At 38.3% G+C, this 23,806-nt stretch overlaps 1 protein-coding gene across 1 annotated transcript in view; it reads left to right on the top strand.

Moving 5' to 3' along the window:
• GLUD1 (glutamate dehydrogenase 1) overlaps positions 1–23,806 on the top strand; it is a 30,276-nt gene that overhangs the window by 1,482 nt on the left and 4,988 nt on the right. The window contains exons 2-7 of the mRNA XM_044420379.1: positions 13,292–13,372; positions 14,687–14,742; positions 15,370–15,433; positions 16,533–16,627; positions 20,419–20,598; positions 22,471–22,608. Coding sequence (XP_044276314.1) covers positions 13,292–13,372; positions 14,687–14,742; positions 15,370–15,433; positions 16,533–16,627; positions 20,419–20,598; positions 22,471–22,608 — 614 coding nt within the window. The remainder of the gene's footprint in view (positions 1–13,291; positions 13,373–14,686; positions 14,743–15,369; positions 15,434–16,532; positions 16,628–20,418; positions 20,599–22,470; positions 22,609–23,806) is intronic.

The following is a 23,806-nucleotide window of genomic DNA, read 5'->3' as shown; positions in this document are numbered from 1 at the left end:
CACTGATGGAGCTATTAGATGAGCTATGAAAGGTTTCTTTTTGCTAGAATTCTGCCCTCCAAATGGCTGTTGAAAAGCACAGTCAAATTAATACTGAAGGCTGAATTACTGTCTGTTGCACATTAACTTTACAAATTCATAATGTTTGCAATGGGTGTGTGTAGTAACCTTTTTACTCGTTTTCATAGGATATGCACAAACAGTCTATGTTCAGAGAGCTAGATGTGTGATATACCTCAGAGTTATTGCTGGTCATATGCTGGAAACCTAAAAGTGAGACAGTAGTCAGCCCGAACAAGAGGCAGAATATTCAAAAAGCTGGCACACCAAAGCCTGCTGAAAACATCAGCTTCATGTATAAATTATGTAAATCAATCCAGAGTCTACATTGCTTGCATCATTTGTTGCATACTTTTAAAAAGTTTAGGTTAACATTAGAATATCTTCTGCTTCATACAGTCATTTCTTACTGAATTGGCTCTCTAATCTGCTCTTCACATAAAGGTTAGAGTTATTAAACTTCTTTTGTGATGTACTTTTCCATATTTTTTCAGGCCATCCACATAACAGAATTGCTAGACAAAATTGCTCCATGGAGTAATCATCCCTTTTGTGGATGATCTCTGGAAGCAGCCTAGGCCAGTGCAGCCTCAGTAAAACATGCATATCCCACCATCCTCTTCTTTCAGTGGATGTGATCAGAATAGATTTTAGGATACTTTAAGAATGTTTAAAGTTGTAGTAATTGCTTGTGAGAAATAGATTACCATTGCTTTGTCCTAGGAGGCAAAACTTAATCTGTTGTGAAAGGAAGCAGAATTTATCTAGAGGCAAACCATGTTGAGTAATCTTAAAGGATTAGTTGGCATTAGGTGCTTTACTTTTCTGTAGCTCACAGTGGGACACATGCATTCATCAACAGGCAGAGAGGTAGAGCTTTGCTATTTATCATTAAACAAGCAGTTCTGCCACTTGCTGTGTGAATAAGGATGAATTACAGTGTAATCATATGTTTGTATACCCAGAAGTAAGTCTCACTGAACTCAGTAGGACCTATTCCTAAGTAACCTTAGTCTTTAACCAGATGCTTGTGAATGTCAAAATGATACTTGCAGCTCATTGTCCATATGAGTTATGAGAACTATACCTATACTATAGTTCTTAGAAAGGGAAGGGGCAAGCTGGAGGGCTACACATCCCTTTCTTGCATCCCTACAAGCCCTTTAAAATAAAAAGATGCAAAGGAGTTAAGTGTGTATCTCTGTGTTGTCATGGACTGTGATTCATGCAATGTATCTTGCAGCCAAGAGTTGCCTGAGGGCTAATCTTGCAAAACAAGTGAAAATGTAACACAGATGTAAAGATTGGGAAGGTGCATCTTTGCATTCACATATTGCAAACATTCCTCTCATTCTCTGAAAGAGAATAGCTCTTATCTTAGCTCGGTGTCTGACAGATAAGGTTTTCTGTAAGTTCTTGCAGGAATTCATTTCAGCCTATACAAAGTTCTTATCCATTTGAGCTGTGCTGTAGAAAGCAGTGTTTTGAGCTTGGAGAAGCTTGGTATACAACATTTTCTGAGCTTTGAAAGGAAATTGTAATGACTAAAGGCTAGTAATTGCTAGGATTGTGTCCCTTCAAGCCGCAGTTTGTTTGTTTGGGGGTACTTTTGGCTGGGTCTTCAGAAGCTGACTCAGTCTTTGATTTGTACTGTAAAGTTGGGAGGGGAAAACAGTGATATCTGTGGAATTGTGTTCTTCAGGCTGTGCTATTAACCAAAGAAATATTGCCTGAATAAATGGTAACTAGAATTTATTAACATGGAAGGAAAATTCTGCAGAATGCATTGATTTCAGATATGATAGATCTGAGAAATGGACTACCTAGTTGTGCCAATACAAGAATTCCTAAAGGTGTAGCTATTCAGCCTGTTTCCATACCCCCTCTCAGTTACACTGTAAAAATCAGTTAAAGGCCCATTATTATCTGTAAGATATTGAGTAAAATAACTATTCTTATGGAATGGGGACTGACTGTTCTTTAGCAGCCAGATATGATGATGAGGATAACTTCCTTGGAGATGCACAAGACAAATGCTGCTTTCAGGTTGTGGGTTTCTATGCCTTGTCAATATAGTGGCATTGCACTTTTAGGTTTTATCTGTGTTTTATTGTCCAGCATCTGTTCAGTTACCAATAATACTCTTGTCCTAATACATATTGGCTGAAGGAAGCCCATGGCTTATCCCTAAAGCCAGAACAGGGGAATTTAAATCATTTAAATTATATTGATAAGCACTCATATAGAAAGAAAAAAGTGAAAGTATTCCTGTTTAATGGGCTTAGTTAAATTGGATTGGCCTCTGTATAATTCTGGTAAATGTTGCTAGGAGCCAAGACTCCCTATACATTTGTTACACTTTAGTGACCTGTTGCATCCTCTTTTTTCCTCTCAGACTTGAAAGAACATCTTCAGACCCAAACAGTCTTTTTATTTTTATGTTGTTATGTGCCTTCAAATCATGCTTGACTTATGGGAACCCTATGGATGAATGCCCTCCAGATTTACCTGTCCTTGAAGTCCTTGCTCAGCTCTTGTAAACTGAAGACAGTGTCTTTATGGAATTAGATCCATGACATAGCTGGCTTTCCTCTTATTATGCCTTGCTCTTTCCTTAGCATGATGCTCTTTTCCAGAGGGTTTTGCCTTCTCAGAATGTACCCAAAGTACAATAGCTTCAATTCTGTCACTTTTGCTTCCAGGGAAAGTTCTGGCTTGATTTGATCCAGGGCCCACTTGATCACCTTTTTATTGGTCCAGGGTATTAGCAAAGCTTTCCTCCATCACCATGTCTTGAATGCATCTTTTTTCTTTCTGTCAGACTTTACCAGCCAGCTTTCACACCCATACATAGTAAATGGGAATAGAGTAGTGTAGATGATGGTCTGCAGTGAAGTAGCCTCGCTCCTGGTGGTGAGTCCTGGTTCCTTCATTGCTGCCCTTCCCTGTCTCAGTCTTCTTTGAATTTCTTAACTTCAGTATCTGTTTGAATTGATAACAGTTGAGAAGAGCATTTTTTCAGTTTCTTTAATAGTTGACTTTAGATTACTATAATTCTTCTATAGTCATGATTACTTTCAATGTTCAGCTGCAGTCTTGCTTTTGTGCTTTCTTTCACTTTCATTGGGAGTTTTTCCAGTTCATTTCTGCTTTCTGCCAGTAATATGGTACCAGCTATGCTTCTTAAATTTAAACCCTAACCCTGTATATCTCTTTACCAATTTTCATGATAAAGGCTGTCCAGGTGAACTACTAAATCCAGTTAAGATGGAGCCCTTTGTTCCCCCAAATTAGTACGACTTTGCCCTCAACTCTCTCATCTTCCCTCTAGACCTTTGCTTCTACCTTTAGCCATTATTATTTGTAATTATTCAAAATCTAAATTTAAATTACAAAAGTGTAGATGAAGGGAGCACAACCTTCTCTTTCCCTCCTAAGATATGTAATTTGCTTTATGCTTGACTGGATGCCTCACCTTCATATGAACTTGTGAACTTAGTTTCATCACCGTCTTTTATTTCATGGGTGAGTGCCATTAGAAACACAGCCAGTAGGAATTTATGTCATGGCATGAGAAGGACCATGGGTGGGTGGTGCATAGTGAAAGGCCTAAACAGCTGCCTCTTGAACAGTGTGTTACTTCCTGAGACTATAGACCAAACTTATAATGTACAACGGAGTGGGAGTATCTCATACTTTGGACTTTCCGCCTGCCTGCCAAAAGACTTGATTACTGCTGGAAATTATTTCTCAGATCTTTTTATACAAAAGGGTGGAGCTGGGATTCAGAGAGACATAGGGTCTGGACAAAAAGTTGGGCCCCATGTTTGATCAGGCTGTTTTTGAAGTAAAAAAAAAAAAAAGTGGTAGTCCATTAGCAAAGAAATAGTATCGCAAGCCTTCCTGCTTGTGCCAACTAATGGATGCTGCTCAGATTTTGATTGACACACACCTTCTCACTTTAGAAGTTGTGTCTCCTCAGTTGCATTCGGAAAAAGACTCTCATATTGCTTTCCCAAGCATTAGCATGATCTAGGCAAAAGTTTTTTTTATGGCTTCACTGCTGTGTTCAAATAGAGATCTTTTAATGGTGACATATTACCAACTGGTACTGATAAATTATTTTTTTTAAGTTAGAGAGAATGACCCACCCAAATTGGTGCTTGCTTATATGATTTTTAAAGTATTGTTACAGTCTTTGGGACAAATAAGCATGAAGTTCAAGTAAATGCAAAGATTGTAAACAAATTAGACTTTCTTTGTTTGCATTCAGCATAGCTGAAAGAAATGATTAATCTAGGATGGAACAACTACTAAGATGACAGATAAGACCTGCTGTTTACCAGGATCAGTGTTAAAATCTCTGAAGATTAAAGTAAAAAAATCAGTGTGATAGGTTTTTAGGCTCATGTGCATTAAAATACTCAACTGTTGAAAATTTTTGAATACTTATTTTTCCATCAACATGAAAGATTTGTCAGAATTTCTGCATAATTCCGAATGCATTACATGATAATTTTATCAAGAGGCAGAAGGGTTTTTTTTTTTTTTTGCCTTTTTTCAGGTCTTTTAATTGGATGTACTAAGGGAGAAATCTGGAACCTTTTGTAGCAAAGTTTGCAATTCATCATGAAGCAGTGACACCACGCACCACCTTAATACTGAAAGTTTGTGCAGTGTTTTAATGCAGCCAAAGCATTTAAGCTTTACAAACTTGTAAGGTAGATACTGCAGAAGAGGATGCTGCAAGACAGTTTAAAGTGTCTTTCCCCAACCGGATTGTTTTGAAGTAAAACTCCCATGATTCCTATACTCGCTGGGAATGATGGGAATTGTAGATCTAGAAGGCACAAGGTTGGGACTTACTATTGTGGGCTTCCTATCTTACAGTTCATAGCTAATCAAGTATATCCTTTATTTATGTATTTATTTATTTAGAAAATTTGTAGGCTGTCCATTACTGTTTTCTCTGAACAGCTTACAACAATTAGTCAGCTGATATACATTGTTGGAGTTAAACAAAAGTCTGCTTCTCTGACTATTAAAAAGGATTTGTATTCTTTTATTTGGAGATTCATCTCTTAAGGAAAGAACTTATGAGACAGTCATAGCACTTTTTCAAAGTGTGGGAAGGTTAGTTAACCAATAACTGTTGGCTGAGACTAGGATTTGTTTAAAAGCAGAAATCACTTCTCTGAAGTAAGCTCAGATGTCTTGCATAAATACCATCATATTATTAGACTATTTGTAAAGATTGCAAAATATGCAGGTTAGGTATCGTCGTCAGTGTTGCTGAGTTTTAATTGAGACATATTAGAAATAGGATTGTATCACTATAAAACTCAGCAAGATTAAAACTAAGAAATGTTTTAAGCACTGTAGTTGAAGCATTTAATTAGATGTAGCAACATTAGATTAGAATGTGGAATAATTTTTCATTAGTCAAACAAAAAGGAATTGCATTTCTGTAAAAGAAAGGAAAAGGGGTGGGATAGCAGTGTAATAAATAATAAAACAAAGTAAGGATACGTAGATTTTTCCAGACTCTGAACCCTTCAGAATCTTGAGAGCCTGTGTGGTGTTGTGGTTAAGAGTGCAGGACTGAGACTCACAAGGTCTGGGTTCTAGTGTCCACCCAGCCATGGAACTCACTGGGTGACGTTGGGCCAGTCAACCCCATTCAATATTGGTCTGAGCAAGAGAGCATGGTGCTTGAGAGAAGAGAGGTTTTGTGATTGTGTGTTAGTCTCAGAGCTCTCAGGTATTATGCAATGTTGTTGATGAAAGCTCTGTAACTGGCAACAGAAGTAATGAATCTGAGTCTGGAGATAAATCTGGGTCCTGAATATACCTCTCACACATCTTTCTTCCTAAAGGCCATTCTTTGGCAGGATACACCAGCTTTCCCAGAGCTGAAAGGGCTTACCTTATTAATGTGGGAAAGCAGGGTAGCTTTTTAAAAAACGAAAGCCAATGACCTGTTCTGGGAGAAAGGGGGATAGTGGACTATAAACCCAACAATCTAAACAGGCAATCAAGGAACAAGGCAATAGTAAACTTTTTTTTTGCTACTTTTTGGTCTTTTTTAATATAAGGCCCTTGGCTCTTAAATGATAAGGCTAAGTGGACAATGCTCCTTTTGTCATAAATCCTTTCAGAAGTTTTTGTATGTGAATTGCAGCAAAACCTCCAGACATTAACTAGGAAATTAGCATTTGGCTTTTCTCTTCTCAAACAAAAGTTTCTGATGCAGTGAAGCTGTGTGTCTCCTTAATGCCTAGTTTTGAAAATAACTGTAGGTTTTGGGGAAAAAAGATAATCTATTACTGATTTGCTTTAAAGATGACAAAGGCCACCCATTATCCTAGAAAATAATGTAGTGCTTTCCTCCATTGAATTGTTTCAGCTTGTTAAGTTAAATTGATTACAGCATAAACCTTACAGCATATTTACTCATAATTTCTATCTAGTTCAGTGAGATTTAATTATTATTATTATTATTATTATTATAACATTTCTATGCCGCCCCTTGCCGAAACCTCGGGGCGGCTTACAACATGATAAAATACATTGAATACATTAATCTTCAGTTTGTGTTTTTATAATTCCAGTATAAATCTTTAACTTTGTTTCTAGGAATTAGCCTCTTTTTCCTGTAATCAAATAGCTTTCTCGTAGGTTAAAGATTACAAATCCTCCATAGAGCGATGTAACACTTGGCCCTTAAGACATTATTTTCATAGGTCACCATTTATATAATTATTGAAAATGATTCTCTGATTCTGTTTACCTATTTGATTGCGTGCTTAGAGGTGGTGCATAACAGAAAACAACAGCTGCTCTTGTTCATCATATGGACAGCTGTCTAGAGAGCTAAATGTATCCAAGAAGGGTACATAAAATAGGGGTTAGCAGTGTGCAACAAACTTTGAGGGAAGCTATCTGTATGTCATTTAATGAAAATCTGGGTAGAATTACAGGATCTGATACTATACCTCTGATCCAGTATCAGTGAACAAAACTGAGCACTTTCCTTTGTTGGCAAGCTTGTCTTGAGAGCTTGGTTCAAACAGGGAATCTTAAATTAAAGCTAGTGGCAGTTAATGCATTATGCCATCTCGATTTTGCACATTAAAAGCATATGTAGCACACATTACAAATACATTTTGTAAATTCAGAAACTTTTGATAAGATTGGTAAATTCTCCCACGTATACAACTAATAATGTAACTAATGCTCTACATAATGTTTTAAAAAACCCAAACTATTAGTGCAATACAATCATGAGAGCTAGTGTGGTGTGGACTGGGACTCAGGCCATCAGGTTCTAGTCCCTGCTCAACCATAGAGCCAACTGGTCTAGTCACAGATTCTCAGCTCAGTCTACCTCACAAGGTGGTTGTTGTGGGGACGAGCTTGAGAGCAGGAGGAGAATGATAAGCTGGTTTGAGTTTTCTGTAAGAAAAAAGTGGAATATAAATCTAATATCAATATATAATTTTAATTCAGTAGCAAAGCAACTAATTTTAAGTCTCTCATCAAATCTTATATTTGCCAATATCCAAATTGTATTTTGTCTCAAACTTTAAAAGTGGAAATTATTGAAAAAATACTTCCATGTTCTCACTCTGTAGTTCTATATATTCTGTTAACTTTTCCTTTTTGCTGTTTTCCATACATCAGCATCCAGCTTTAACAGTGGGTACCTTATTCTCTGTTTAGTAGCTACCAACATTTTTAAATGTTCTAAATAAATTTCAAGCTAACTCCTGATGTCTGCTCAACATTTCCTCTTTCACATATCCTAATAATAGAACAATTGGCTCTAATTATATTTTATAACCTAGTCTAAGTTTAATTTTGCCTACTATTGATTCCAAAAATTGCACCACTCAAAGGACAGCTCCACTGGATTAAGTAAGCATTTCTCTTCCCCATTTGAGAATGGTATTGTTGTCTGTTTCTTGCCTATAAACCTTTTTTAAAAAACCTTTTTTTAACTGCAAGTGCCCATTTTGTAGTAGAGCACAAGCAACTGTATATAGCTTATTTCTAATCCCCAGAATTTGACATCACTGAATAGCTTTTGAATTAGTCTAAGAAATTAAATCTCAAAAGCTGTTCCATCCCTCAGTGAACCTTATTTTTATAGTAATGAACTTAATAGAAAGAACTTGGAAATACTGTTATAAAAGCAGTTTGTTCTCTATATCTCTACTCAACAAGTTAACACCATGTTTCTAGTATGGACCCTATCGTCCTGTATTACTTCGGCTTCTCATTAGTAATGATATGATTTTAGCTCCCATAAAGTGATGCCTAAGAATGTCAACAGATCTATACTTTTACCGTCATGCTATAACTGTAGTATGATAATTTTCCTGTAAGTTGCAGAAAAATTATGTACAATGGGATTCTTGAGTGCTCTGTCTTCCTGATACCTAGCAGGGCTCTGAAAAACATTGATAAGTCAGCAGAGAGCTAGCTGCAATCAGAGCTAAACTAGGCTAAGCAGACATCAGCAAACTTCGTATATGGCAGCTTCATATTTATTTTTATTTATGCACATATTTATATGCTGCCTGTAAGTGCCAAAAGGCCTTCCTAGGTGGCTTATAGGAACCAGTATTAGAATTTTACAGAGGATGGGCATGGATCAGTGGTAGAACACTTTTCTTGCAGAAGGTTCACTCCCTGGCATATCCAATTAAATTTAAAGGTATAAAGTCTGAGACCTTGGACAGAAGCTGTTGTCACAGCTTATATGACACAAGAGCCCATCATGGGTAACTAGCTATAGTGGGTTCTCATGTCAAGGGAGCTTGGACCACTTTCTACAGGGGTGAAGTTTTCATAGCTAACAAGCTATGTTGTCAATCCTTGTCCATGCTGGGTTGTTGTGCCAGCCCAGCCTCGGAGATTGACTCCATTGGGGGTACAAGAAAGCAGCAAGTGAGCTACTTGGCAAGAGCAGTAAAAATCCCCCCTGGCTCCGTGTCTGCTGTGTCTCCATGAGTCCTTCAGCACAGGGTTCTGAGTTGGAAGCAATTTTTGGACTACTGGAGTCAGAGTTGACGTTGGTAACATGTTCTGACTCCTAATAAATTCAAATTGTAGTATAATTTTGCTTAAACTTCCTATTTCACAGGTAATAGTTTTTCAGGTTATTTTTCAGGATATATTTTGATTTCATATATTAATGAAAGTGGCACCCCATGAAAAAATTCACAGTGCCAGAAAAGTGTCAACAAGGTCAGCTGTTTTTGAACACTTTACAGTAACAACAGATGGGAAATATGTGTTTCAATGCATTATGAAAAATAGTGTGAAAAAGCATGTGTTACACAAATTAGCAGTTTCATTATGGCAGTGATGATGCCTTGTACATTGAGTGCTTTCAGTCAATATACGGAATAATTAGTAGGTACTGATTCCACAGCCCTGCTTTTGCAAGCACTGTGGCTTTTCCTGCTTTCCTACCCCCAAATTTTTGAGCGAGATTTTTTTTTCTTTTTTGTTATCTTCAAAATGGCAGTCCCTCAGTAAGCCAAAGTAGCATGTTCAGGGGTATCACTGCCCTGCTGTCCTCTTTTTTAAAAAGCACAGGATTTTTTTTGTTTTTTTATTATTACTTGTAAATAGTTCAGTTAGAGGGCTTTTTGATTGTTTTTTTTTGTTCTGCATAAATGCAGAGTTGAATGCTTACAGGGGTCCAAAATAGTAAGCTTTACATGGGTAAAGTCCTGGAAGGAGTTTGCTGTCAAAGTTTGGCAGTCACTGACCACGAACATTGACCCAGAGAAGATTTAAATAGGCTAAATTTTTACTTACACATATTCCCCTGCTTAGTCTTATCTGAAGCCTGTTTTAAAAGAAAACCTTACTTTTGACAACTGTCAGAAGTACATGTCAACAGAAATGAGGTGAATGTACTTTTCCCCTTCCCCATGCACCCTCAATCAAAGGGAAGGGTCGGAAAGGTGGGGCACTGGAAAAGGTGGGAGGTGTAGGAACTGTGGAGGAAGCACTGGAAAGCCTGAAGATCTCACTCCAAAGGGGGGAAGTCTTCAGCCTCTGTTCATGAGCAAAGATCACTCTTGTCTACTTTTCCTTGGCAGCTTTTGAGAGCTGTAAATGGAGAAAGCACACGCAAGTATTTGCATAAATTTCTTGTGCTTCAAAAAGGGAGGCGAACCAGTGATAGACCCTCTAGTATCACTCCTAGACAATTTTTAGGGGCTGTCACCTTAGAAATTGTGAAAATGGAGTCTCTGAAAAAGGGAATGGGGAAGCTGCAGTGAGCTAAAAAGGGCTCATGATCACAGCATGGGAGGAGGCAAGACAATCTGAGAATGCCTGTGGGAAAGCAGGGGAGTACTGAGGGGGAAGGAGAGGGGCACAGCCCACTGTGTGCATCATGACATGTTCCACAGTAAGCTGACACTGCATAGTTTGTTTTGTGTGAACTCACCCATTAGGTAGAGATACACATGAGCCTTTTGTCTTTGATGCATAGCCCCTTCACACACTATGAGGCCACAATTAACCCCAGAAGCCTCTAACTGACTGTGTAGATACCAGTTAAATGAAAATTTTAAAAAATGTTAATTAGAAACATCTTGGCTCAGTACGAATCAGAATATTATATCAACTTAAATATCCTAGCTTGTTATGAAACTAGTAATTGTAGCTTTCCAGTTCAGATGAAGCTAGCAGCTTTGGCTTAATTTGAGGCTTCCTGTCTTACATCTTGTTAAAAGTTACAAAATGGAATATGAAGGGACTCTGTCCATAAGCAAAAGTCCTATACTTATTTTGGCTTAAGTTGAAATATAATTGTACTTATTGGCTCAGTATCTTGTTTTCTGTACCTACTTTTAGCCGCACAACACTCCTAACTACTTTCAATTAACATTTGATTGTTAAAAATATAATCGTGCATAACGGGTAATTTATTTTATTTATTTATTTTTATTAAAACATTTTTATGCCGCCCCATTTGCCGAAGCCTCTAACAGTATTAAATAGAATTTTGGGGGGGCATCTGTTTGAGGGTAGATAACAGTGAGTTAAGTGATACATAGGGATGCATTGGAGCAGGCAAACAGGCTGCCGCTAGCCTGCTGTTTCTGCTTTATTTCTATTTCTTAAACAACCTGCTTTTTGTAAAGAAGAATGCGGGATATCACTCTCAGAGGTGGTTTGGCAATCTGAGTGCATGTGTGAATATTAATGTTAAGGAGAGCCTTTGTTATGCTTCGTGAAGTTTTCTGAGATCTGCAAGGTATTTTCAGTACTGCTCCATTACAAATGAGCCAAATCAATAGTTAATAAATCAGGATGTCTTACTAAGTTAACTTACTTTTGGGTGTGCCGGAAAGGAAAAAATCGTCAGCCCAACAAACAAGATTCTCTTCTGATTCTAGTGGAAAGTATTTTGCACAGTTATGAGTCATTTTGTAATGTTGGCCTTTTATAACAGAAAAGCATCTTGTTTTCTAGTGCAAGGGCTTTAGAAAGAAAATTATAGCAGCTCTGTACTGAACTGAAAAGGAGCTGCTAACCTACTGTGTACCCTTTGTGTGATTTTCAGTGCTTTTCTAATGGAAATATTTGTTCTGGCTTAATAGAATGGTGGGTGCTTTCTATAGTCTACTAGATTGAAAACATAAAATATCAATGAGCTTTCAGTAACAAAAACAGGATCCTCTGCCTTGTAGCACTTGGAAGTCTGCCTCATTTGTAAATTCTTATGATTTGTCAATCTGCCAGATACCTTAGCTTATTATTAATACATCGAAGTGACAAATTAGGCACTTCTGAAGTTGTTGTTACATTACACTTAGAATGCCTTTCTTCCTCCTGCAAGGAACCCAAGGTTGTTCATAAGGATCTCCTCTCCATTTTATCCTCACAACCACAACCCTCTGAGGTAGGTTAGGGTGAGACTGGCCGAAAGTTACTCAGTGAGCTTCATGACCAAATTGGAGCTAGATTTAGTCAGAGCATTATTTAAGAAATACTAAGCCAATATTCTTTCTTGGCTTATTCGACTTGTTAGGAGAGCAGTGAGCCCCAGGGATCTTGATTTGGTTGTGATTCTGTCGAACCATGGATGGAGGCTTTCTGCTGTGTTTAGCCGCACCTGCTGGTAGGAGAATTCAGTGAAGCAATGTGTGCTTGTTGCTGGTTTATCATTCTGTTTGAACCAAACCAGAATGTCTCTAATATTTTAGAGTTCATTCAGAGTTTCATCAAGCATCTGAATCGGAATGATCTACTAGATACTATGTACTCAATCAAAATGTTTTTGATAGAGCCATTCACTAAAGGCTCCTGAACTAACTTAGCAGTCATGGATAAAGGGATGGATTGTTTTATGAATCAGTAACTGATTGCATAAGAGAAAAAGAATAGGAATAAATCAACAGATACAAGAAATGGTGTCACCCAGGTTTCTGTGTTATAATTAGTGCTTTTAAACTTATTCCTGCATGATCTGACACATAGTGGTAAGCAGAGATGGACCTATTCTATAGGTGAGACCAAAATAGGGAATTAAAATGAAAAGGAACAGCAAAGAGCTCCACAAAGATCCCTTCACAATGGATTTTAAAATGGAAAACCCATTTCAGTGAGTATAAATATACATTGATATACCCTCCCCTTCACATGTACACTGATGGAAGTTTGTGCTGGGGGGGTGACTGACTAATAGGGGCCATGGTGGGTAACTCAGTGGAAATGTTGTCTTGATGTACAGCAGCTGTGACAAGCCACCCACTGACAGCTGACATGGTGTTCCTGTGCATTAACTGCTTAAAATTGAATAATCAAAGCATCAGGCCTAAAACATTATGAAAACAATGCCAGAACTGCAGGGATAGTAACCATAATATTATAGATAGGAATGCTGGCATGCATACTTGGGTAAGTAAGCTTCCTGTCATGCTTATTAATAGCTGCTAATCAAGGAGAGATAGTCAGTTTTAGAATCTGAATAAATGGGATGCATACAAATTTGGGGTCTCTTTTTGTCTGCCTCCAGAGAACTGCACAAAACTGGTTGCATGGAACTTTTCCCAGAGATTCCTTTACAGTGCTTCCTGAACAAATAACAAATTTGTTCTAAACCTTTGTAGCTTATCTGTAGCTGACATATAAAAAAATTAAGTTAAAGAGTGAATTTTACTATATAATTAGCTAATGTTTTTCACTATTTTCTGAATAGGTATTCGCTACAGCACAGAAGTGAGTGTTGATGAAGTGAAAGCTTTGGCCTCTCTAATGACATACAAATGTGCAGTGGTTGGTAAGTAATTCTGGTTAAGGACACTTTCTTAGTCATTGCTAGAGATGTGAAGGTCCTGGGATAATGAGGAAAAAATTGGGGGACAGAACACTTTTAGTGCACAGGTTTAGTTTTTCCCCGAGCAATGAACAGCTTTGGATTAAAATGAACAACATTTTTTCTGGTAGGCCACAATATTATTCCAAATCCCGACTCTGAAGTCCAGCAACCATGGAGTAGGGTTCCAAATCCAGAGCTGTGCCCCATTCCTCTCCAAGCCAGTGTAGGAAGAACCATACGAGCCATAACTCAGTAGTATGCCATCCGCCTGGGAGAGGGCTAAAGGGATATGTTTGGGGGAATGGGGGGAAGGAAGCTGAGGTCAATTACATACACCATATCCAGATAATGCCCCAGCCTGCTTGCTGTCATGATGGTTTCTCTAGATTGGGAAAGCAGCTGAGTGGAGGAAACAGAGTGCAAGATGTAGTTATGCAAGGACAGACCACAGAGGTTTGTGCCCACCTTCAGCTTTGATGGAAAGGGAGAGCACTCATGGGAAAAACAGCATTTTCACTAACTAGCAAGTTTTGTGCAGAACAGATTTTGCTTCGTTTAAAATTTAATAAATGAGCAATTAGTTTGGAACCTAGACTTGTTATTCTAGTTCAAGAAGTAGAGCATGCATTCCTGACATCCTGAGAGACATAAACTCTTCTGTTTTGTCTTAGAAATAATAACATTATGCTTGAGTACAATTTTAAAATTGTTATTTGGCTGAGTCAGTTTTTATTCACATGAAATTCTACTTGGAAAAATCTCTCATTACCACCTCAGGAAATTTCATACTTCAGGGGCTAAAACAGTATCCTTATTCTCTAACACATTTTCAGGCTGTGACAAATCAATCTATAATTTTAGGATAACAAAATTGGATGTATATCCCAATTTATTTTAAGCCCACTAGTTTTTCAGACCTGCTTAACATCATCTAAAATTCTAAAATTCAAAAGTTAAACCTGTGGTTTATGTTTCAACAACACTTGACCTACATATGGTGTGTTCTTCCTAGGGTCACATTAGGACTGGACTGTGGGTTGCTGCAGTGTTTTTGCTGCTTTCTTCGTTATGGGGAGAGATGTGAGGAGGCTGACTCTGGCTCAGCAGAATTCCATTTTTCAGTTTTTACGTCTCATCTCCCTACCTTTGTGAGGAATGCTAATATAAAAACACCAAATATTAACAGTGGTAGTTAATTATATTTTCTATTAGTTACTCTTGTTTTGAATTCTTGTCAGCATTTTTAAAATGTTAAATGTGAACTTTCATTTGCAGATGTGCCATTTGGTGGGGCAAAGGCTGGTGTTAAGATCAATCCTAGGCATTATACAGTAAGTCTCAATATGCTTTTAACTGGCATGTTTAGGTTGGCAAATTTGTTCTGCTGTATGAAGATAGTAGTGATTGTGGGATGGAAATTGAGGCTCTGCATCTTCTTGACATGGAGGGAATCAACAAGAGTAAAGTATTCAAAACTAAGATTTGTCAAGGCTACGAGTCACTCGCAGCCTTCTGTGTAAAATGTACAATTCTTTATATTATTTGTTTCACAGGTACACAGATTTTGGCTGGCCTTGTTAGCCAGCCAGTTACTTAAATTTCCCTGACCATATTCTGTTCCTTCAACTTATTGCAAGGTCAGGGGTGATCCCATAATTCCCTGTGCTGCTCCAAGCTTGAAGCCGGGGAAAGGAGTGAGAAGTATTGTGCTTCCAAGGCACTTATGATACCTCAGAAGGGTTGGGTAAAAAGCAGTTAGAACCCACTTTCTCCAGCTTGGAGATAGAAGGGTTCATCAGTTGCACTGTATTTTTGAGATATATCTGAAACAGATTGTTAAAAATTACGTAATCTATTTCTTTGTAAAACCATAATGTTTTTTCTTGGTAAAATCAAAACAGTTTTTGTTGTAAGAATTGATCTGTAGTGGGATGAACTTTTAACTGTATTTTTTATAGGATAATGAATTGGAAAAAATCACAAGACGTTTTACCATTGAACTAGCAAAGAAGGGCTTTATTGGTATGTAAAGCGGAATTGTTGTACTAATTGCTGTGGGAAAGAATATCAATAATAATAATAATAATGGTTGGCCTACTAAAGAAGGCTTCCAGAAATAAAGGCACCAGAAGCACATTAATTAGTTTATTAATTATAAATTAATTAGTGGATTCATTTCAAGATAGGATAAAATTGCTTTTATGACTCAGATCTAATTACCAGATACTGGCATTCTTCAGTTACTTTTTTGTGTAATATACCCAGTAGCTAACAGCTACATATATGCTTTTCTAAAAGTTTGATATTCAGAATAGTGTTACTATCCTGTTAGCTTTTCATCCTGGTCAAATTTGTGGCAATATCAAAGGAAGTTGAGGAAGGAAGTGGATGCTCCACCTCATAGCAACCCAACAGTAAAGATTTGTAATACTGCTCCAAAGTAAACATTGGATACCAGGACAACTATGTTATACTGTGTTTTCCAGCCTTTACAGTGCCCTTCACTTCTTTTTTACATGTCTTCTAATACATCTGGAACTGTTTCTCATAAGCAGACATGACTGTAAAAAAGAGTTCACCTCATCTCCAGAAGCAGAGTAGTAGAACTGAACTGCTTCTTATGTGCTCTAAAAGGAAGAAATTCCTAGAGAGGAATACAAGATCTTTTCCTAGTTTTGCTGATTAAACCAATTATTTTTCAAGGACAATATATGGTGATTTTAAAATCATGAACTAGTAAATCTCTGCACTTTCAAGCAGAATCCAAGATGAAAATTCCAGGAAAGTGCAAAGGCCTTTGATGATACATAGACACAGCAAAATAAAGCTTCCACTTTCCCTTTATGTCACATACTCCTCTATTATTGCTGCAGATACACTATAGATGCATCAATGGATTGGAGTTCTAATTTGGAAGCCTTTCAAACAGCCTTCAAAATTTAGCTGAATCGTAAGAACAGCAATTCATAAAGAACAAACCAACAAAGTAGTCTGTGAAACCAATGAAGAGGCACCATGATATTTGATCATTAAGGGTTTATGATTGCACTTCAGCACCTGTAAATGTGGATAATTGGTACTGATGTTCAAACTGTGTTAACAATTTTAATCTTGTTAACAGGACCCGGGGTTGATGTGCCTGCCCCTGACATGAGCACTGGTGAAAGGGAGATGTCCTGGATTGCAGACACCTATGCCAACACCATAGGACACTATGTAAGTTGTGCGTGAAAGCACACGCTTGGCTGAGGCAACATTAGCCGACACGTTCTCCTAGTGGTGCAAGATTACTTTTTCCATAAACTGCTTTAATAAGCGCTCTTAAATTCAGCACAATACAAATATTTGCCATGCCTTATATGCTATCTGTGTCTGCTTGTAAGTCAGTTGCACTGTTCCGTAAGTTTTATTCCCAAAAATTATGGATTGCAGCCTTAGTTTGGAATATGCAAAACTGGCAGAGTCTGTTATAGTGTTTGTTCTGTTCATTGCATCATAAAATATAACCACCTTCCCCCAAACCAGTAAATCATGAGAATCTTGATTAATTCCAAGATGTGGAAGTGTTTGTTGTTTTTTTTAAAGAGGGTTGCTTTGTACATTACAAAAGTTAATGGTTGTGCCTTCTATAAGCTACAAATTAAGGTATGTAAGATTATGTTAAGGAGAAAGTCACACTGAACTCTTTCCTCCTGTATGCTACCTTTGACTTAGAAAGTGATGGCCGTACATGGGTGATCTGCTCACTTACAGAGGAAAGACAATACCATCTTTTTATCGGGCATTTTGAGACTTTGTTCTTCATACCTTGCAGACCACATTTGGGGGATACCCTTTTTTGCTAGAGCTCCTAAATCCACCAATCAGAAATTGATAGTTGGGAGAAAGGGTGCTTGTACATGCAGAAAGAGGATCTAGGGAGGAAATCTTAGCAGTACTGGGAAAGACCTATGGATGACCTTGACTAGCTGTTGACAATAATACTGGGCTAGATGGACCATTGATACAAAATTGTGTAAAGACATTCATATGTGTAGCTCATTATTGCACTATTGGTTGACACCAGTATCAATATATCTTTGCGTAGAAAAATATTCATATTTGAGATACCCTGCAGGACAGTTCTTGTCATTTTCATTTTAACAAGTGTTCCTCTCTAAATAGCAAGACGTGGGAAACAAGGCTGTACATCTTTGCAAAGCAAATTTAAGCTGCCTATTAGGATTTACCACAACTGTGGGCAGTGTTTTCTCCAGGAGACAAAAGGCTTTCCTTTGAGAGTTCTCCATTATTCATGAATGGGAAAACTGTTGAATAATTCCACTGCTTTCTTGGCTAGATTGCTCTGAATTAGGATTTTGTTTGTTCAGGTTCACTATGGAGACCATTTCCTGAGTAACTTATTTGAGGTTACTCAATTCTATCAAGGCCGCTTATATTACATTGGTTTTGTTTTTATTTTTGAAAAGTTACTCTGGGTCACAAAGCAATGAAGAATCAACTAATCTTGTATCTGAAGTACAAAGCAATTATGCATGTCTAGGCTTAAAATCTTTCTTGACCAACAAGCATCTTGCAATGAAAAGTAAATTCTAATGCAACAAACTATTTAGTATTCAGATCAGTAAGCCAGCACTGCTGTACAGCTTTTCTTTCCTCCTTTATTTGCAACTGAAAATGCTGCTTCTTGAGAGCTGTGCTTTTCCAGGATGTGTTTGCATGTTGGTTCTGGTCATCAGGTAAACTTCAACTTATTTCGGAATTCACAGCAAGTTTTCAGATATTAAAGCATCTCCTGGAAATTCTTTAGCTCAACTCAGCCATTTTTTTCTTGTATTATATTGTCCTAAAAGAATCTGTCTGTGGCATGGTGCTGCTGGGGCATCCTAATTAAATTGTAAACCCAATTAACTTTGTTTTGCACAAGAATTGCTTAAGTTTATGGAGTAACTGTGTGCTAAGGACCCTTGTCAAGATTTGTTGTACAGTTTGCTGTTTAATTTTTCCTTTTCCAAAACATGGGATTTGATTGCAAGGCAATAAATGTGTATCCCACATACATTTTCTATGAAAGAGGGAGATGAGAAGAAAAATTTAAACAATGCAGTTATGTACAAAGCAAGTTGGTTATGAGCCATCAGCGAAAGAACATAGCTTAACTCTGAGTCAGATGTTTCAAGGATGTTTTAAGGTGTGGTAGGAAGAATACATTCAAAGATTTTAAGTGGGTTCTGTAAAAGTTAAATTAAAATGAACCAAACATTAAATGAAAATCAAATTTATTGACCAGGGAAGTTCAAAATTGTAAGGCATGCAGGTCAAGGATGGGAATAGACTCCCTTTCTGCCACTGTGAATCAGTGTTTATCTACCAGTAACAGCCAGTAATGAGAAAACATGGTGATGTCTGGTCAACCTGCATTTTAAAGAAGCAGATATTTTTGGCAGTAGTGTTTCTGGTAATGTGGTTCACTATGTTTTGAAGGGAACAGGTGTGTGCAAAACTAGAAGCTAGCTAGCCCACTTGTCTTACTTTCAATGATGGTTCAGCAGTTTCAGAGAGAGGCAGAAGCTGAAAAAAATGAGGAAAACACAGAGTGAAAAAATTTTCAACTAGAATGGTAAAGTTGCTATTACAGGATTGAATACCTGCCCAGACTTCTAACAAGTTGAAAAATAGTGCTGATTGTTTTCAAATAATTGCATTAGGTTCACATTCCTGTTTACTGATTATTTTAAAAGTGATTAATAGCATTAGCTGTAAACTGCCTGTAAAGGCATCAAATCCTCTTATGCGCTAGCACAGAGTATATCCAGAGCTGATGATATTTTAAGTAATTGAGATTCCTTAAATTCTCATATAAGCTTGTTTCAAGCTGAACTTAGAGTAATCTAGACTTAATGTGCTGTATAAAATACTTGAATCAGTAAAGGAACTATTGCCAAGCTATTTCACTGTGATTATGAACCACATGGGTACATTTCTTGCACCTCCCATAAATTTATTTATTTATTATTTTTTAAGACATTTCTATGCCGCCCCCATTGCAACAAAGCCTCGGGGCGGCTCACAAAGAATACATAAATACATACATAAATAATGATAATATAACAATAAAAAAATCGTTTAAAACCCCCCGGTGCATTCTCGGCTAAAAAATTTAAAATCCTAATTAATTCAATAATTTAACAATTAAAATAAGTTTTAAATAAAAAGGTCTTAGCCTGGCGCCGAAAAACAAATAACAAAATAAATGGGAGGAGTGGGGTGCCAGGTGCAGTGCCACAGTTCTTGCTGGGCAGGCGTGCTGCAGTGCGCATCTCGTTGCATGTAATTCTTGGGCTGCCAGCCAAAACGGCACAAAAGAGTATCAGACAGCGGTATGCAAAGGTTTCCCGTACATGGAAGTTTCCTTTGGCTGATCCCTATAGATGGTTATTACATCGGTAGACTTAACTTTTGTAATCGCTTTGCAAAGTTATCTAAACTGCAGATAACTGAGGCATGATAACTCATTCTGGGTATAAAAGTATTTGATTTGAGGCTATATTGGTAATATGGGAGTTTCTATGAACTTGATACTGGTTAGGGCTGCCATTGACATGATGACTGGGGAGTAATGGCATTTATGAACCATTTCATATTTTGGTGTAGAGATCATTGGTTCCTTGTCAGGACAATCTTGTTCTGAACAGAATACACACCGACAAAAAAATCTCAATTTAAAACTGTTTTAAAATACGTCAAAACATACTTAAGATCAAAGTAGCTCAATAGCTCCCATGGCTTGCAGTTATATTAGTATTCTGTGAATCATTTCACATGCCTATAATTTAGTGGATGCATAGTATTGTGACAAATTCAGCTGTTTGAGGGGACAGTAGATAAACGTGTTGATTCCAGAGAAGCTAAAACTCAGGTGGAGTTGTTAACTCAGTAAAATTCACATATTTTAACAAGCATTTCTTGTAGAAGAATCTAACCAAGCTTTCTTACCTACCCTGCAGGATATTAATGCTCATGCATGTGTCACGGGAAAGCCAATCAGCCAAGGTGGTATCCATGGCCGTATATCTGCCACAGGCCGTGGTGTCTTCCATGGAATTGAGAACTTCATTAATGAAGCATCGTATATGAGCCTCTTGGGAATGACTCCAGGATTTGGGGATAAGACATTTGCTATCCAGGTACTGTGGATGGAAAAGTGAACAGTAAAATGTCACAAAAATTCTTCATTTTTTATTACGCTCCGGGTAGCAAACATCTCTTATAGTTTAACCAGCTTAGATCTGTGGTATGTATCATGGCTTGGGTTTTGCATGTTAGACACAAATGACATCCAGGTGGTTTTGGAAGCTTCCATACAAGCTTTGCACATGCATTTCCTAGTGCATTAATAAGACTTCACCAAAACTTGAATGACTAAAATTAGTTATATCCTCAAGGAATATCGATCTGTGCCTGCCTGCAGAAACTGTAGTTGTTTGCGAAGAAAACTAGGTCACATTCTGTGCACCCTCTCTCAGCTATGCCACTTGGAACTGTACGGATCCATACAGAAATAGGCCCCTTATTTTAATGTGACATCCATCATGTAGGGGGTCAGTGAACGAACAGTATGACAGCAGGCCCAGTTCCCTCACTCCATGCGTAGGCGCTGTGCTGTCTGCATAGGATGATGGTAGGGCACAGCAGCGAGTATGCTTCTGATTAGGGATGCTGGAGAAAGCCACAGCGGGTTCAGACGGGCTTGGATTGGTATGAATCTGCCCTGTCAGAGTCCACAACAGACTACCCTTTTTTGCGGGGGGGGGGGGCGGGGAGGTCAAGCTGATTTTGCAGATCTTCGTGTGTTTTATTTGCAGGACAGGCAGTATTTGCCCTAATTCACTTTAGCATAAGCGCATATTTGGGCAAGTAGAAAGAACCGTTGCTTTTTAAAAATAGATTCTGATAAGGAATGGTCAACGGGACGAAGTAGCCTGGCAGTCCGTGAAACCCAGGCAGAAGAGATCTCACAATCTGCACAACCCCACTTCTGTGCATCACTGCCAGTCAAGGGGGAGCAGGGGGAGTTAATTTTCCCCAGATGACTAGATTGGCGATCATAACCCAGGATTTGGATGGTTTGCTCAAGGCTAGACTTTGAAGTAATCCAGTGTAAAAAAATTAGAGTTACTAAAATAGACAGTTACGACTATTAAAATTGCACTAATGAGGGACTGCCTGTTAATCAGGAATGCTGACCCAAGTGAAAACAAAAGGATGCTAACACTGCCATTCTCCGGACTGCTTGTGTTGGCAGTGCTGAAATGCAATGGCACTTGAAACAGCCAACTCAAATCTTGGCAAAAAGCAGAAAAATAATCAAGAGAAAATGAGGATAAGGATCCCTCTGTTCTAAGGAGGGCTTTGGTTATTGCTGCTGAAGTTCTTAAGTTTTATATTATTTCTACACAACTGAAGCTCTCTGGTTTACAGGTGCCTTTTAAAAAACCATTTCTTTAGAATAGGATGTGCTTGGATAACAAGTAGATATTCTGGCACAAACATTGAGAATTGGGCTCCGGAACTGTATAAATATAGTTGATAAGTATAGAAACCCAGGGTGGTGTAGTGGTCTCTCAGACCAACCCACCTCACAGGGTGGTGGTTGTGGGGATAAAATTGAGAGGAGGAGGAGCATTCTGTGAACCACACTGAGATCCTTGAAAGGGGAAATATGTAAATATTTCTCAAGAAGAATTCTGCCCCCTTTTCCTCCAACTTAAGTAGTTGAGTGTCAGTGTCCCAACCCATTGTGGGGCTGGACTCAAAATATAGATACTTTCTGTTTAATAACTTAAGGAAACCAAGTATTCTGTTATAATAGGGTGATGTTGCAACCTTGCATCAGTCTCTCTCAGAAATGAACATTGGAGCCAAATGAGATTCTTAGACTGCTGATACTGCAGTTCATGCCATATGTGTTGTGTAGAGTTTTGCTGCTAATCAGCAAACCTCCAGATTGTTTGTAGAGCTGCTCTGAGCTATGCTGAAGCTAGTCTTCTTTTTAACAGGGATTTGGCAATGTAGGTTTGCACTCCATGAGGTACCTTCATCGATACGGTGCGAAGTGTGTTGCCATTGGAGAAAAGGATGGTGCTATCTGGAATCCTGATGGACTTGACCCTAAGGAGTTGGAAGATTACAAATTGGTAGGAAAATTAACACTACACTGCACTGGACACTTGGCATCCATTGTGATCCATACAACTGAAACCGGATCAGGCTGGGTAGAATTATCTATTGCTCTGATTTTTTTTTTCCTGATTAGTAGAGAGATGAAATGGTTCAGTACATAGATTAGGAGTACTTAACTTATCCAAACTTGCCATTTGAAGATATTTGCTTACATTTCACAATTATTCAAGCAAGAAACACAAATTAATTTGCTAGTTCGAATTTTGTCACCATTGACGGATACAGTCTTAGAATAATATTCAGCAGCAAAATTTACTCGTATACTGACTGAATGGCAGCTTAAGAGCACTTATTGCTGAAAACACACGAGAATTTTAACACTTGATTGTTGCCAGTGATGCTAAAATTGTTAGGAGGAAACATAACAAATCTGAGACTCCCTAGAATTGGGCACATCTACCAAATTTTAGTGCAGTAGGTCAGATTGAGATATAGATGAATGATAGGTGGCTCACAGAAGTGGGTTTCCTGCCCCCTTCTTCTGCTGGCAATTCCTCTAGTTCCCTGAAAATGATATGCAGGGCCCTGCTGAATGGGGTGAGCTGTGGTTGAAGAGGGGGAGAGAGCCCTGAAAACTGGACCAAGGTACCTTTTATGAACCTTCCAGCCACTGAGGACAGATCCTAGATCCGATCCAGTGCCTTTCATTCTATATAGTAATTAATTATGAGTGTGCATACCTATGTAGGTAAAATAGCACCCCCTACCTTCAAGAGGGTGACATGAACAAATTGACAAAAGAACCCAATAAGCTTTAAGGGAAAAAGTCAGAACAAGAGAGGACTCCCATAATGCCACAGTGAGACTGAGTAAGCTCTATTTGCAGGGAATGCTGAGTGTTGGGGTGGCAGACATAGGGGAGTGGGGAACAGAATGGCATGTCCAGGAAGAACGTGTGGCTGGCTGGAGTCCAGATCAAGAGCATTCTTTTGCGTATCCTAATTGGAAATACTGAGAGGAAACGCCAGGTGGATGGCTGCTATGCTGCCAAAAGTGGGGTGCTGAGAAATACGTTCCTGACACAATTATCCAGGGTTTTCAGAAGCTGACAAAAGCTTGGTGTGTGGGGGTGGAGGGGGCAGGGGGGTTAAGGGCTTAGTGGCAACAGAACTGCGAGTGTCTGGGGGAGAGAAGATTGGGGGTGGGGAACAG

The sequence above is a fragment of the Varanus komodoensis genome, unplaced genomic scaffold (assembly GCF_004798865.1).
Source record: "Varanus komodoensis strain SLA01 unplaced genomic scaffold, ASM479886v1 scaffold11, whole genome shotgun sequence".
NCBI lineage: Eukaryota > Metazoa > Chordata > Lepidosauria > Squamata > Varanidae > Varanus > Varanus komodoensis.
This window is presented reverse-complemented; position numbering and strand designations above follow the sequence as displayed.